The following is a 13,387-nucleotide window of genomic DNA, read 5'->3' on the forward strand; positions in this document are numbered from 1 at the left end:
TAAATGGAGAGACAGGTGTCCCTCACCTGTCTCTCCAGGTGTGGCAGGTGAAGGACAGGTCAAGTGCAAGTGGAGAACAGGTGAGACATGTGAAGGGCCGGTGACGGACAGGTCGAGAATCAATAGCTGACATCAGCAACATTTTTCTGCAACAGTTTATCAGCAGCTGAATATTTAAAGGAAATGATGTGACAGCATCAGGACGAGAAGAAAGTTTGTAAAGATTAAATGCTGCTGTACCTGTGAGGCTGTCAGGTGATGCAGTGACAGCTTTCACCTGTTGTTTGTGACACGTGCGCTAAGCTCACAGGGGAACGTGTGTCTGTGCTGCAGTTAGGACAGACATGGCCAATTGGGACGAAGGATGCACCGTCGACAACCTGCTGGCCGAGATCAGGAAGGGCTGCAGGCTGAGGAAGACAAGCCCACGGGCAGAGCCGGACGGTGGGGTCGAAGGTGAGAGCCCGGCAGGACTTCTGCAGACTTTCTTGTCACTACTGCTCGTTTGATCAAGTTCTCCTTTTCAGGTCACCCCGGGGTCACGCAGATGTCACCGGCCCAAGATAAGCCAGATTTTCCCGAGAAGCCTCGGGAGGAGGTCCGGACTCCCACACATCCACCTGCTGGAACCAGACCAGAACCGGAGCCAGCAGAGCCAGACAGAGCTGCCTCAGAGCTCCAGGCCCTCTGTGAACGCCCCGCAGCTGAGGTCCAGGGTCCGGAGTCTGAAGTGGACACCAGACCGGCGCAGCAGGAAGTCCAGCACACAGCTAGTCAGCAGGATGTGACCCAGGTCAACAGGAGCAAAGATTAAGTCAGAATTCTGACTTTAATCTCAGAAAAAAAATGTCAGAATTCTGAGATTAAAGTCAGAATTCTGAGATTAAAGTCAGAATTCTGAGATTAAAGTCAGAATTCTGAGATTAAAGTCAGAATTCTGACTTTAATCTCAGAAAAAAAAAAAAGTCAGAATTCTGAGATTAAAGTCAGAATTCTGAGATTAAAGTCAGAATTCTGACTTTAATCTCAGAAAAAAAAAAAGTCAGAATTCTGAGATTAAAGTCAGAATTCTGAGATTAAAGTCAGAATTCTGACTTTAATCTCAGAAAAAAAAAAAGTCAGAATTCTGAGATTAAAGTCAGAATTCTGACCGAAACCAAAGCCAACAAGTCGAGAGTCACGCTGCTGCACCACATCCTGCAGGTAATGCTGGGAATACTACGAATACTGGGGAATACTGCAGTATTCTCATAATAATTCAGTTGCTGCTGTTTGTGACCCTTAGGAGGCTGAAGAGAATCACCCCGACCTGCTCAACCTGCCCGATGACCTGGAGATCTGTGCAAAGGCTGCTGGGTAAACACATATAGGAGTTCAGTCACGTACAGACTGCTGGGTGGAGTCTGTGACGTGGTAGCTCAGGTGTTTCGCCTGCAGCGGTGTTAAATGTTGCCCTCTGACTCCACCTGCAGGCTCAGCTTGGACTCTATTCAGTCTGAAACAAAGACTCTAAACAAACGGCTGAAAAACTCAGAGAGGAGCGTTTCCTCCTCATCTGACGACATGAAGGAGCAGTACCTGTCCACCATACAGGTGAGTCACTCAGGATGAGGCTGTCACCTTTACGGGCAGATAAATCCAGTCTGTACACTCACTGACACCGTTTTAGTGGGACAGACCTGCTGTTCTAGGTGAACTTACCTGTTGTTCTTATGTGGTGTTACCAGGAGAGCCTGCAGGCTGTTGAGCAGCTGCAACTCCTGCTGTCATCTGTGGAGGAGCAGAGGAAGCACCTGTCCGCCTACCTCTGTGAGGACAGCAGCAGCTTCTCCCTCGAAGAGCTCTTCAGCACCATCAAGGCATTCAGAGACCTCTTCCTTCGAACCCTCAAGGTCAGCGCCAATCGCAGTGCGGCTCAGTCTGCAGGACTCATACCCTGCCGCACGTTTGCATGTGTCATTTAAACTATGTCTCAGCCAGCCAATCGGCTCTGACTTGAACCGTGACAAAGTGTGGTAGCTGCCACACATTAGTCCTGTTTCCCTGTAAATGTTAAGCTCCGCCCTCTCTGGGGGGCCGGTTAGCCTGCTGAAGTTTGAACTGTGTGTTCCTTTTATTCTTCGATCAGGAGAACGAAGGTCACAGGGAGCAGGAGAAGAGGAGGAAGAGGTTGGAGGAAGGGAGGAAACTGAGAGAAGAAGCCCCCACCAGAAAGATCAGTAAGTCAGACACCATTATTTCACCTTAAATCCTCCCTCCTTAAATGGAGAGACAGGTGTCCCTCACCTGTCTCTCCAGGTGTGGCAGGTGAAGGACAGGTCAAGTGCAAGTGGAGAACAGGTGAGACATGTGAAGGGCCGGTGACGGACAGGTCGAGAATCAATAGCTGACATCAGCAACATTTTTCTGCAACAGTTTATCAGCAGCTGAATATTTAAAGGAAATGATGTGACAGCATCAGGACGAGAAGAAAGTTTGTAAAGATTAAATGCTGCTGTACCTGTGAGGCTGTCAGGTGATGCAGTGACAGCTTTCACCTGTTGTTTGTGACACGTGCGCTAAGCTCACAGGGGAACGTGTGTCTGTGCTGCAGTTAGGACAGACATGGCCAATTGGGACGAAGGATGCACCGTCGACAACCTGCTGGCCGAGATCAGGAAGGGCTGCAGGCTGAGGAAGACAAGCCCACGGGCAGAGCCGGACGGTGGGGTCGAAGGTGAGAGCCCGGCAGGACTTCTGCAGACTTTCTTGTCACTACTGCTCGTTTGATCAAGTTCTCCTTTTCAGGTCACCCCGGGGTCACGCAGATGTCACCGGCCCAAGATAAGCCAGATTTTCCCGAGAAGCCTCGGGAGGAGGTCCGGACTCCCACACATCCACCTGCTGGAACCAGACCAGAACCGGAGCCAGCAGAGCCAGACAGAGCTGCCTCAGAGCTCCAGGCCCTCTGTGAACGCCCCGCAGCTGAGGTCCAGGGTCCGGAGTCTGAAGTGGACACCAGACCGGCGCAGCAGGAAGTCCAGCACACAGCTAGTCAGCAGGATGTGACCCAGGTCAACAGGAGCAAAGATCCTAACCCGGAAGATTCTGCTCCCCGGAACGCATCAAACACCTTAGACACCAGCCCAGCAGGTAGAGTGAGGCGCTGTGCTCTCTGCTTCAGGCTTTGAGCACGCTCAGTGCTGCTGTTTGTTTCTGAAACATGGAAATTTTAATGCTTCCTGTCCCACAGCCCACCCACACAGATCAAGTTGTGTTCAGTGTTTGCAGCAGAGTGACGGAGACTCGGCCGCAGATTACAGTTGAGTGGAGTCGAGATTGCCATACCATGGTGATGTAGCCGGGTCAGTCTGGCTGTTGTGATGTAGCTCTGAGTCTATGAGGTCACTTCCTGTTCCTGAACATTAGTGTTTCCTGTGACATGGTGAGCTGAGGCTCAGGCTGTAAGGTCTCATCAAGACGATGATAGAACATCCTTTAGTGTTGATGATGAAATAAGCTTTATATCTAGAAACCGACCAATCGTATCCTCTCTTTGATCTCCAGAAGGCCACACAGGAAGAAAGCGTTTGAAGAAAAAGAAAAAATGCATCCTTCAGTGAGGTGAGCTCACCTGCAGCTGTGCATAAATCCACGTCAGCGGCGATTCACTGCTGTCCTTCACTCTAAAGCATTTCATTGGTCGAAATGTTTTTATGTTGTGGGATTTAAGGTCTTTTTTTAAATATCATTTATTATTTTATTCTTCTTCTATGGTTCCAGGTACATGGGTCAGGACTTGTTTCTGTGGCCACAGGACTGGACCTGCAGGAGAACAAAGTGTTTAACCCTCTGTAGAACCTGGGACCATTTCGTGGCCTTTGCGTTTTTTAATTCCACACCATTTCCACTGTGTTTTACGGAAGAGGATTAGGGCCACTGGAAAAAAAAAAAGGAAAGAATTCTGACTTTAATCTCAGAATTCTGAAAAAAAGAAGTCAGAATTCTGAGATTAAAGTCAGAATTCTGAGATTAAAGTCAGAATTCTGACTTTAATCTCAGAAAAAAAAAGTCAGAATTCTGAGATTAAAGTCAGAATTCTGACTTTAATCTCAGAATTCTGAAAAAAAAAAAGTCAGAATTCTGAGATTAAAGTCAGAATTCTGAGATTAAAGTCAGAATTCTGACCGAAACCAAAGCCAACAAGTCGAGAGTCACGCTGCTGCACCACATCCTGCAGGTAATGCTGGGAATACTACGAATACTGGGGAATACTGCAGTATTCTCATAATAATTCAGTTGCTGCTGTTTGTGACCCTTAGGAGGCTGAAGAGAATCACCCCGACCTGCTCAACCTGCCCGATGACCTGGAGATCTGTGCAAAGGCTGCTGGGTAAACACATATAGGAGTTCAGTCACGTACAGACTGCTGGGTGGAGTCTGTGACGTGGTAGCTCAGGTGTTTCGCCTGCAGCGGTGTTAAATGTTGCCCTCTGACTCCACCTGCAGGCTCAGCTTGGACTCTATTCAGTCTGAAACAAAGACTCTAAACAAACGGCTGAAAAACTCAGAGAGGAGCGTTTCCTCCTCATCTGACGACATGAAGGAGCAGTACCTGTCCACCATACAGGTGAGTCACTCAGGATGAGGCTGTCACCTTTACGGGCAGATAAATCCAGTCTGTACACTCACTGACACCGTTTTAGTGGGACAGACCTGCTGTTCCAGGTGAACTTACCTGTTGTTCTTATGTGGTGTTACCAGGAGAGCCTGCAGGCTGTTGAGCAGCTGCAACTCCTGCTGTCATCTGTGGAGGAGCAGAGGAAGCACCTGTCCGCCTACCTCTGTGAGGACAGCAGCAGCTTCTCCCTCGAAGAGCTCTTCAGCACCATCAAGGCATTCAGAGACCTCTTCCTTCGAACCCTCAAGGTCAGCGCCAATCGCAGTGCGGCTCAGTCTGCAGGACTCATACCCTGCCGCACGTTTGCATGTGTCATTTAAACTATGTCTCAGCCAGCCAATCGGCTCTGACTTGAACCGTGACAAAGTGTGGTAGCTGCCACACATTAGTCCTGTTTCCCTGTAAATGTTAAGCTCCGCCCTCTCTGGGGGGCCGGTTAGCCTGCTGAAGTTTGAACTGTGTGTTCCTTTTATTCTTCGATCAGGAGAACGAAGGTCACAGGGAGCAGGAGAAGAGGAGGAAGAGGTTGGAGGAAGGGAGGAAACTGAGAGAAGAAGCCCCCACCAGAAAGATCAGTAAGTCAGACACCATTATTTCACCTTAAATCCTCCCTCCTTAAATGGAGAGACAGGTGTCCCTCACCTGTCTCTCCAGGTGTGGCAGGTGAAGGACAGGTCAAGTGCAAGTGGAGAACAGGTGAGACATGTGAAGGGCCGGTGACGGACAGGTCGAGAATCAATAGCTGACATCAGCAACATTTTTCTGCAACAGTTTATCAGCAGCTGAATATTTAAAGGAAATGATGTGACAGCATCAGGACGAGAAGAAAGTTTGTAAAGATTAAATGCTGCTGTACCTGTGAGGCTGTCAGGTGATGCAGTGACAGCTTTCACCTGTTGTTTGTGACACGTGCGCTAAGCTCACAGGGGAACGTGTGTCTGTGCTGCAGTTAGGACAGACATGGCCAATTGGGACGAAGGATGCACCGTCGACAACCTGCTGGCCGAGATCAGGAAGGGCTGCAGGCTGAGGAAGACAAGCCCACGGGCAGAGCCGGACGGTGGGGTCGAAGGTGAGAGCCCGGCAGGACTTCTGCAGACTTTCTTGTCACTACTGCTCGTTTGATCAAGTTCTCCTTTTCAGGTCACCCCGGGGTCACGCAGATGTCACCGGCCCAAGATAAGCCAGATTTTCCCGAGAAGCCTCGGGAGGAGGTCCGGACTCCCACACATCCACCTGCTGGAACCAGACCAGAACCGGAGCCAGCAGAGCCAGACAGAGCTGCCTCAGAGCTCCAGGCCCTCTGTGAACGCCCCGCAGCTGAGGTCCAGGGTCCGGAGTCTGAAGTGGACACCAGACCGGCGCAGCAGGAAGTCCAGCACACAGCTAGTCAGCAGGATGTGACCCAGGTCAACAGGAGCAAAGATTAAGTCAGAATTCTGACTTTAATCTCAGAAAAAAAATGTCAGAATTCTGAGATTAAAGTCAGAATTCTGAGATTAAAGTCAGAATTCTGAGATTAAAGTCAGAATTCTGACTTTAATCTCAGAAAAAAAAAAAAGTCAGAATTCTGAGATTAAAGTCAGAATTCTGAGATTAAAGTCAGAATTCTGACTTTAATCTCAGAAAAAAAAAAAGTCAGAATTCTGAGATTAAAGTCAGAATTCTGAGATTAAAGTCAGAATTCTGACTTTAATCTCAGAAAAAAAAAAAGTCAGAATTCTGAGATTAAAGTCAGAATTCTGACCGAAACCAAAGCCAACAAGTCGAGAGTCACGCTGCTGCACCACATCCTGCAGGTAATGCTGGGAATACTACGAATACTGGGGAATACTGCAGTATTCTCATAATAATTCAGTTGCTGCTGTTTGTGACCCTTAGGAGGCTGAAGAGAATCACCCCGACCTGCTCAACCTGCCCGATGACCTGGAGATCTGTGCAAAGGCTGCTGGGTAAACACATATAGGAGTTCAGTCACGTACAGACTGCTGGGTGGAGTCTGTGACGTGGTAGCTCAGGTGTTTCGCCTGCAGCGGTGTTAAATGTTGCCCTCTGACTCCACCTGCAGGCTCAGCTTGGACTCTATTCAGTCTGAAACAAAGACTCTAAACAAACGGCTGAAAAACTCAGAGAGGAGCGTTTCCTCCTCATCTGACGACATGAAGGAGCAGTACCTGTCCACCATACAGGTGAGTCACTCAGGATGAGGCTGTCACCTTTACGGGCAGATAAATCCAGTCTGTACACTCACTGACACCGTTTTAGTGGGACAGACCTGCTGTTCCAGGTGAACTTACCTGTTGTTCTTATGTGGTGTTACCAGGAGAGCCTGCAGGCTGTTGAGCAGCTGCAACTCCTGCTGTCATCTGTGGAGGAGCAGAGGAAGCACCTGTCCGCCTACCTCTGTGAGGACAGCAGCAGCTTCTCCCTCGAAGAGCTCTTCAGCACCATCAAGGCATTCAGAGACCTCTTCCTTCGAACCCTCAAGGTCAGCGCCAATCGCAGTGCGGCTCAGTCTGCAGGACTCATACCCTGCCGCACGTTTGCATGTGTCATTTAAACTATGTCTCAGCCAGCCAATCGGCTCTGACTTGAACCGTGACAAAGTGTGGTAGCTGCCACACATTAGTCCTGTTTCCCTGTAAATGTTAAGCTCCGCCCTCTCTGGGGGGCCGGTTAGCCTGCTGAAGTTTGAACTGTGTGTTCCTTTTATTCTTCGATCAGGAGAACGAAGGTCACAGGGAGCAGGAGAAGAGGAGGAAGAGGTTGGAGGAAGGGAGGAAACTGAGAGAAGAAGCCCCCACCAGAAAGATCAGTAAGTCAGACACCATTATTTCACCTTAAATCCTCCCTCCTTAAATGGAGAGACAGGTGTCCCTCACCTGTCTCTCCAGGTGTGGCAGGTGAAGGACAGGTCAAGTGCAAGTGGAGAACAGGTGAGACATGTGAAGGGCCGGTGACGGACAGGTCGAGAATCAATAGCTGACATCAGCAACATTTTTCTGCAACAGTTTATCAGCAGCTGAATATTTAAAGGAAATGATGTGACAGCATCAGGACGAGAAGAAAGTTTGTAAAGATTAAATGCTGCTGTACCTGTGAGGCTGTCAGGTGATGCAGTGACAGCTTTCACCTGTTGTTTGTGACACGTGCGCTAAGCTCACAGGGGAACGTGTGTCTGTGCTGCAGTTAGGACAGACATGGCCAATTGGGACGAAGGATGCACCGTCGACAACCTGCTGGCCGAGATCAGGAAGGGCTGCAGGCTGAGGAAGACAAGCCCACGGGCAGAGCCGGACGGTGGGGTCGAAGGTGAGAGCCCGGCAGGACTTCTGCAGACTTTCTTGTCACTACTGCTCGTTTGATCAAGTTCTCCTTTTCAGGTCACCCCGGGGTCACGCAGATGTCACCGGCCCAAGATAAGCCAGATTTTCCCGAGAAGCCTCGGGAGGAGGTCCGGACTCCCACACATCCACCTGCTGGAACCAGACCAGAACCGGAGCCAGCAGAGCCAGACAGAGCTGCCTCAGAGCTCCAGGCCCTCTGTGAACGCCCCGCAGCTGAGGTCCAGGGTCCGGAGTCTGAAGTGGACACCAGACCGGCGCAGCAGGAAGTCCAGCACACAGCTAGTCAGCAGGATGTGACCCAGGTCAACAGGAGCAAAGATCCTAACCCGGAAGATTCTGCTCCCCGGAACGCATCAAACACCTTAGACACCAGCCCAGCAGGTAGAGTGAGGCGCTGTGCTCTCTGCTTCAGGCTTTGAGCACGCTCAGTGCTGCTGTTTGTTTCTGAAACATGGAAATTTTAATGCTTCCTGTCCCACAGCCCACCCACACAGATCAAGTTGTGTTCAGTGTTTGCAGCAGAGTGACGGAGACTCGGCCGCAGATTACAGTTGAGTGGAGTCGAGATTGCCATACCATGGTGATGTAGCCGGGTCAGTCTGGCTGTTGTGATGTAGCTCTGAGTCTATGAGGTCACTTCCTGTTCCTGAACATTAGTGTTTCCTGTGACATGGTGAGCTGAGGCTCAGGCTGTAAGGTCTCATCAAGACGATGATAGAACATCCTTTAGTGTTGATGATGAAATAAGCTTTATATCTAGAAACCGACCAATCGTATCCTCTCTTTGATCTCCAGAAGGCCACACAGGAAGAAAGCGTTTGAAGAAAAAGAAAAAATGCATCCTTCAGTGAGGTGAGCTCACCTGCAGCTGTGCATAAATCCACGTCAGCGGCGATTCACTGCTGTCCTTCACTCTAAAGCATTTCATTGGTCGAAATGTTTTTATGTTGTGGGATTTAAGGTCTTTTTTTAAATATCATTTATTATTTTATTCTTCTTCTATGGTTCCAGGTACATGGGTCAGGACTTGTTTCTGTGGCCACAGGACTGGACCTGCAGGAGAACAAAGTGTTTAACCCTCTGTAGAACCTGGGACCATTTCGTGGCCTTTGCGTTTTTTAATTCCACACCATTTCCACTGTGTTTTACGGAAGAGGATTAGGGCCACTGGAAAAAAAAAAAGGAAAGAATTCTGACTTTAATCTCAGAATTCTGAAAAAAAGAAGTCAGAATTCTGAGATTAAAGTCAGAATTCTGAGATTAAAGTCAGAATTCTGACTTTAATCTCAGAAAAAAAAAGTCAGAATTCTGAGATTAAAGTCAGAATTCTGACTTTAATCTCAGAATTCTGAAAAAAAAAAAGTCAGAATTCTGAGATTAAAGTCAGAATTCTGAGATTAAAGTCAGAATTCTGACCGAAACCAAAGCCAACAAGTCGAGAGTCACGCTGCTGCACCACATCCTGCAGGTAATGCTGGGAATACTACGAATACTGGGGAATACTGCAGTATTCTCATAATAATTCAGTTGCTGCTGTTTGTGACCCTTAGGAGGCTGAAGAGAATCACCCCGACCTGCTCAACCTGCCCGATGACCTGGAGATCTGTGCAAAGGCTGCTGGGTAAACACATATAGGAGTTCAGTCACGTACAGACTGCTGGGTGGAGTCTGTGACGTGGTAGCTCAGGTGTTTCGCCTGCAGCGGTGTTAAATGTTGCCCTCTGACTCCACCTGCAGGCTCAGCTTGGACTCTATTCAGTCTGAAACAAAGACTCTAAACAAACGGCTGAAAAACTCAGAGAGGAGCGTTTCCTCCTCATCTGACGACATGAAGGAGCAGTACCTGTCCACCATACAGGTGAGTCACTCAGGATGAGGCTGTCACCTTTACGGGCAGATAAATCCAGTCTGTACACTCACTGACACCGTTTTAGTGGGACAGACCTGCTGTTCCAGGTGAACTTACCTGTTGTTCTTATGTGGTGTTACCAGGAGAGCCTGCAGGCTGTTGAGCAGCTGCAACTCCTGCTGTCATCTGTGGAGGAGCAGAGGAAGCACCTGTCCGCCTACCTCTGTGAGGACAGCAGCAGCTTCTCCCTCGAAGAGCTCTTCAGCACCATCAAGGCATTCAGAGACCTCTTCCTTCGAACCCTCAAGGTCAGCGCCAATCGCAGTGCGGCTCAGTCTGCAGGACTCATACCCTGCCGCACGTTTGCATGTGTCATTTAAACTATGTCTCAGCCAGCCAATCGGCTCTGACTTGAACCGTGACAAAGTGTGGTAGCTGCCACACATTAGTCCTGTTTCCCTGTAAATGTTAAGCTCCGCCCTCTCTGGGGGGCCGGTTAGCCTGCTGAAGTTTGAACTGTGTGTTCCTTTTATTCTTCGATCAGGAGAACGAAGGTCACAGGGAGCAGGAGAAGAGGAGGAAGAGGTTGGAGGAAGGGAGGAAACTGAGAGAAGAAGCCCCCACCAGAAAGATCAGTAAGTCAGACACCATTATTTCACCTTAAATCCTCCCTCCTTAAATGGAGAGACAGGTGTCCCTCACCTGTCTCTCCAGGTGTGGCAGGTGAAGGACAGGTCAAGTGCAAGTGGAGAACAGGTGAGACATGTGAAGGGCCGGTGACGGACAGGTCGAGAATCAATAGCTGACATCAGCAACATTTTTCTGCAACAGTTTATCAGCAGCTGAATATTTAAAGGAAATGATGTGACAGCATCAGGACGAGAAGAAAGTTTGTAAAGATTAAATGCTGCTGTACCTGTGAGGCTGTCAGGTGATGCAGTGACAGCTTTCACCTGTTGTTTGTGACACGTGCGCTAAGCTCACAGGGGAACGTGTGTCTGTGCTGCAGTTAGGACAGACATGGCCAATTGGGACGAAGGATGCACCGTCGACAACCTGCTGGCCGAGATCAGGAAGGGCTGCAGGCTGAGGAAGACAAGCCCACGGGCAGAGCCGGACGGTGGGGTCGAAGGTGAGAGCCCGGCAGGACTTCTGCAGACTTTCTTGTCACTACTGCTCGTTTGATCAAGTTCTCCTTTTCAGGTCACCCCGGGGTCACGCAGATGTCACCGGCCCAAGATAAGCCAGATTTTCCCGAGAAGCCTCGGGAGGAGGTCCGGACTCCCACACATCCACCTGCTGGAACCAGACCAGAACCGGAGCCAGCAGAGCCAGACAGAGCTGCCTCAGAGCTCCAGGCCCTCTGTGAACGCCCCGCAGCTGAGGTCCAGGGTCCGGAGTCTGAAGTGGACACCAGACCGGCGCAGCAGGAAGTCCAGCACACAGCTAGTCAGCAGGATGTGACCCAGGTCAACAGGAGCAAAGATTAAGTCAGAATTCTGACTTTAATCTCAGAAAAAAAATGTCAGAATTCTGAGATTAAAGTCAGAATTCTGAGATTAAAGTCAGAATTCTGACTTTAATCTCAGAAAAAAAAAAAAGTCAGAATTCTGAGATTAAAGTCAGAATTCTGAGATTAAAGTCAGAATTCTGAGATTAAAGTCAGAATTCTGACTTTAATCTCAGAAAAAAAAAAAGTCAGAATTCTGAGATTAAAGTCAGAATTCTGAGATTAAAGTCAGAATTCTGACTTTAATCTCAGAAAAAAAAAAAGTCAGAATTCTGAGATTAAAGTCAGAATTCTGAGATTAAAGTCAGAATTCTGACTTTAATCTCAGAAAAAAAAAAAGTCAGAATTCTGAGATTAAAGTCAGAATTCTGAGATTAAAGTCAGAATTCTGACCGAAACCAAAGCCAACAAGTCGAGAGTCACGCTGCTGCACCACATCCTGCAGGTAATGCTGGGAATACTACGAATACTGGGGAATACTGCAGTATTCTCATAATAATTCAGTTGCTGCTGTTTGTGACCCTTAGGAGGCTGAAGAGAATCACCCCGACCTGCTCAACCTGCCCGATGACCTGGAGATCTGTGCAAAGGCTGCTGGGTAAACACATATAGGAGTTCAGTCACGTACAGACTGCTGGGTGGAGTCTGTGACGTGGTAGCTCAGGTGTTTCGCCTGCAGCGGTGTTAAATGTTGCCCTCTGACTCCACCTGCAGGCTCAGCTTGGACTCTATTCAGTCTGAAACAAAGACTCTAAACAAACGGCTGAAAAACTCAGAGAGGAGCGTTTCCTCCTCATCTGACGACATGAAGGAGCAGTACCTGTCCACCATACAGGTGAGTCACTCAGGATGAGGCTGTCACCTTTACGGGCAGATAAATCCAGTCTGTACACTCACTGACACCGTTTTAGTGGGACAGACCTGCTGTTCCAGGTGAACTTACCTGTTGTTCTTATGTGGTGTTACCAGGAGAGCCTGCAGGCTGTTGAGCAGCTGCAACTCCTGCTGTCATCTGTGGAGGAGCAGAGGAAGCACCTGTCCGCCTACCTCTGTGAGGACAGCAGCAGCTTCTCCCTCGAAGAGCTCTTCAGCACCATCAAGGCATTCAGAGACCTCTTCCTTCGAACCCTCAAGGTCAGCGCCAATCGCAGTGCGGCTCAGTCTGCAGGACTCATACCCTGCCGCACGTTTGCATGTGTCATTTAAACTATGTCTCAGCCAGCCAATCGGCTCTGACTTGAACCGTGACAAAGTGTGGTAGCTGCCACACATTAGTCCTGTTTCCCTGTAAATGTTAAGCTCCGCCCTCTCTGGGGGGCCGGTTAGCCTGCTGAAGTTTGAACTGTGTGTTCCTTTTATTCTTCGATCAGGAGAACGAAGGTCACAGGGAGCAGGAGAAGAGGAGGAAGAGGTTGGAGGAAGGGAGGAAACTGAGAGAAGAAGCCCCCACCAGAAAGATCAGTAAGTCAGACACCATTATTTCACCTTAAATCCTCCCTCCTTAAATGGAGAGACAGGTGTCCCTCACCTGTCTCTCCAGGTGTGGCAGGTGAAGGACAGGTCAAGTGCAAGTGGAGAACAGGTGAGACATGTGAAGGGCCGGTGACGGACAGGTCGAGAATCAATAGCTGACATCAGCAACATTTTTCTGCAACAGTTTATCAGCAGCTGAATATTTAAAGGAAATGATGTGACAGCATCAGGACGAGAAGAAAGTTTGTAAAGATTAAATGCTGCTGTACCTGTGAGGCTGTCAGGTGATGCAGTGACAGCTTTCACCTGTTGTTTGTGACACGTGCGCTAAGCTCACAGGGGAACGTGTGTCTGTGCTGCAGTTAGGACAGACATGGCCAATTGGGACGAAGGATGCACCGTCGACAACCTGCTGGCCGAGATCAGGAAGGGCTGCAGGCTGAGGAAGACAAGCCCACGGGCAGAGCCGGACGGTGGGGTCGAAGGTGAGAGCCCGGCAGGACTTCTGCAGACTTTCTTGTCACTACTGCTCGTTTGATCAAGTTCTC

At 49.1% G+C, this 13,387-nt stretch overlaps 4 protein-coding genes across 4 annotated transcripts; all 4 read left to right on the top strand.

The window, feature by feature from the left end:
• Positions 1-1,113: 1,113 nt before the first annotated feature.
• Positions 1,114-3,992, top strand: LOC146695071 (inverted formin-2-like; the record flags this gene model as incomplete). Its single annotated transcript, XM_085476978.1, has 10 exons — positions 1,114-1,203; positions 1,286-1,356; positions 1,473-1,593; positions 1,728-1,892; positions 2,129-2,219; positions 2,594-2,716; positions 2,788-3,132; positions 3,233-3,301; positions 3,547-3,603; positions 3,763-3,992. Coding segments are annotated over 9 exons (1,131 nt in total), but the record flags the coding sequence as incomplete, so codon positions are not given.
• LOC146695072 (inverted formin-2-like) lies at positions 3,767-6,163 on the top strand. Its single transcript, XM_085478514.1, has 4 exons — positions 3,767-3,819; positions 4,135-4,219; positions 4,302-4,372; positions 4,489-6,163. The coding sequence occupies exons 1-4, from the start codon at positions 3,767-3,769 to the stop codon at positions 4,625-4,627; spliced, it is 348 nt and encodes a 115-aa protein (XP_085334640.1). The 3' UTR covers positions 4,628-6,163.
• Positions 4,729-9,246, top strand: LOC146695073 (uncharacterized). Its single transcript, XM_085478515.1, has 15 exons — positions 4,729-4,908; positions 5,145-5,235; positions 5,315-5,356; positions 5,610-5,732; positions 5,804-5,999; positions 6,363-6,459; positions 6,542-6,612; positions 6,729-6,849; positions 6,984-7,148; positions 7,385-7,475; positions 7,850-7,972; positions 8,044-8,388; positions 8,489-8,557; positions 8,803-8,859; positions 9,019-9,246. Exons 1-14 carry the CDS (start codon positions 4,729-4,731, stop codon positions 8,856-8,858), a joined length of 1,770 nt encoding a protein of 589 aa, XP_085334641.1. The 3' UTR covers position 8,859; positions 9,019-9,246.
• On the top strand, positions 9,023-11,427 carry LOC146695074 (inverted formin-2-like). The gene is made up of 4 exons (XM_085478516.1): positions 9,023-9,075; positions 9,391-9,475; positions 9,558-9,628; positions 9,745-11,427. The coding sequence occupies exons 1-4, from the start codon at positions 9,023-9,025 to the stop codon at positions 9,881-9,883; spliced, it is 348 nt and encodes a 115-aa protein (XP_085334642.1). The 3' UTR covers positions 9,884-11,427.
• Positions 11,428-13,387: the final 1,960 nt, after the last annotated feature.

The sequence above is a fragment of the Copadichromis virginalis genome, linkage group LG13, assembly GCF_057382275.1.
Source record: "Copadichromis virginalis isolate Kocher_CV1m ecotype Utaka linkage group LG13, C_Virginalis_male_GT1.1, whole genome shotgun sequence".
NCBI lineage: Eukaryota > Metazoa > Chordata > Actinopteri > Cichliformes > Cichlidae > Copadichromis > Copadichromis virginalis.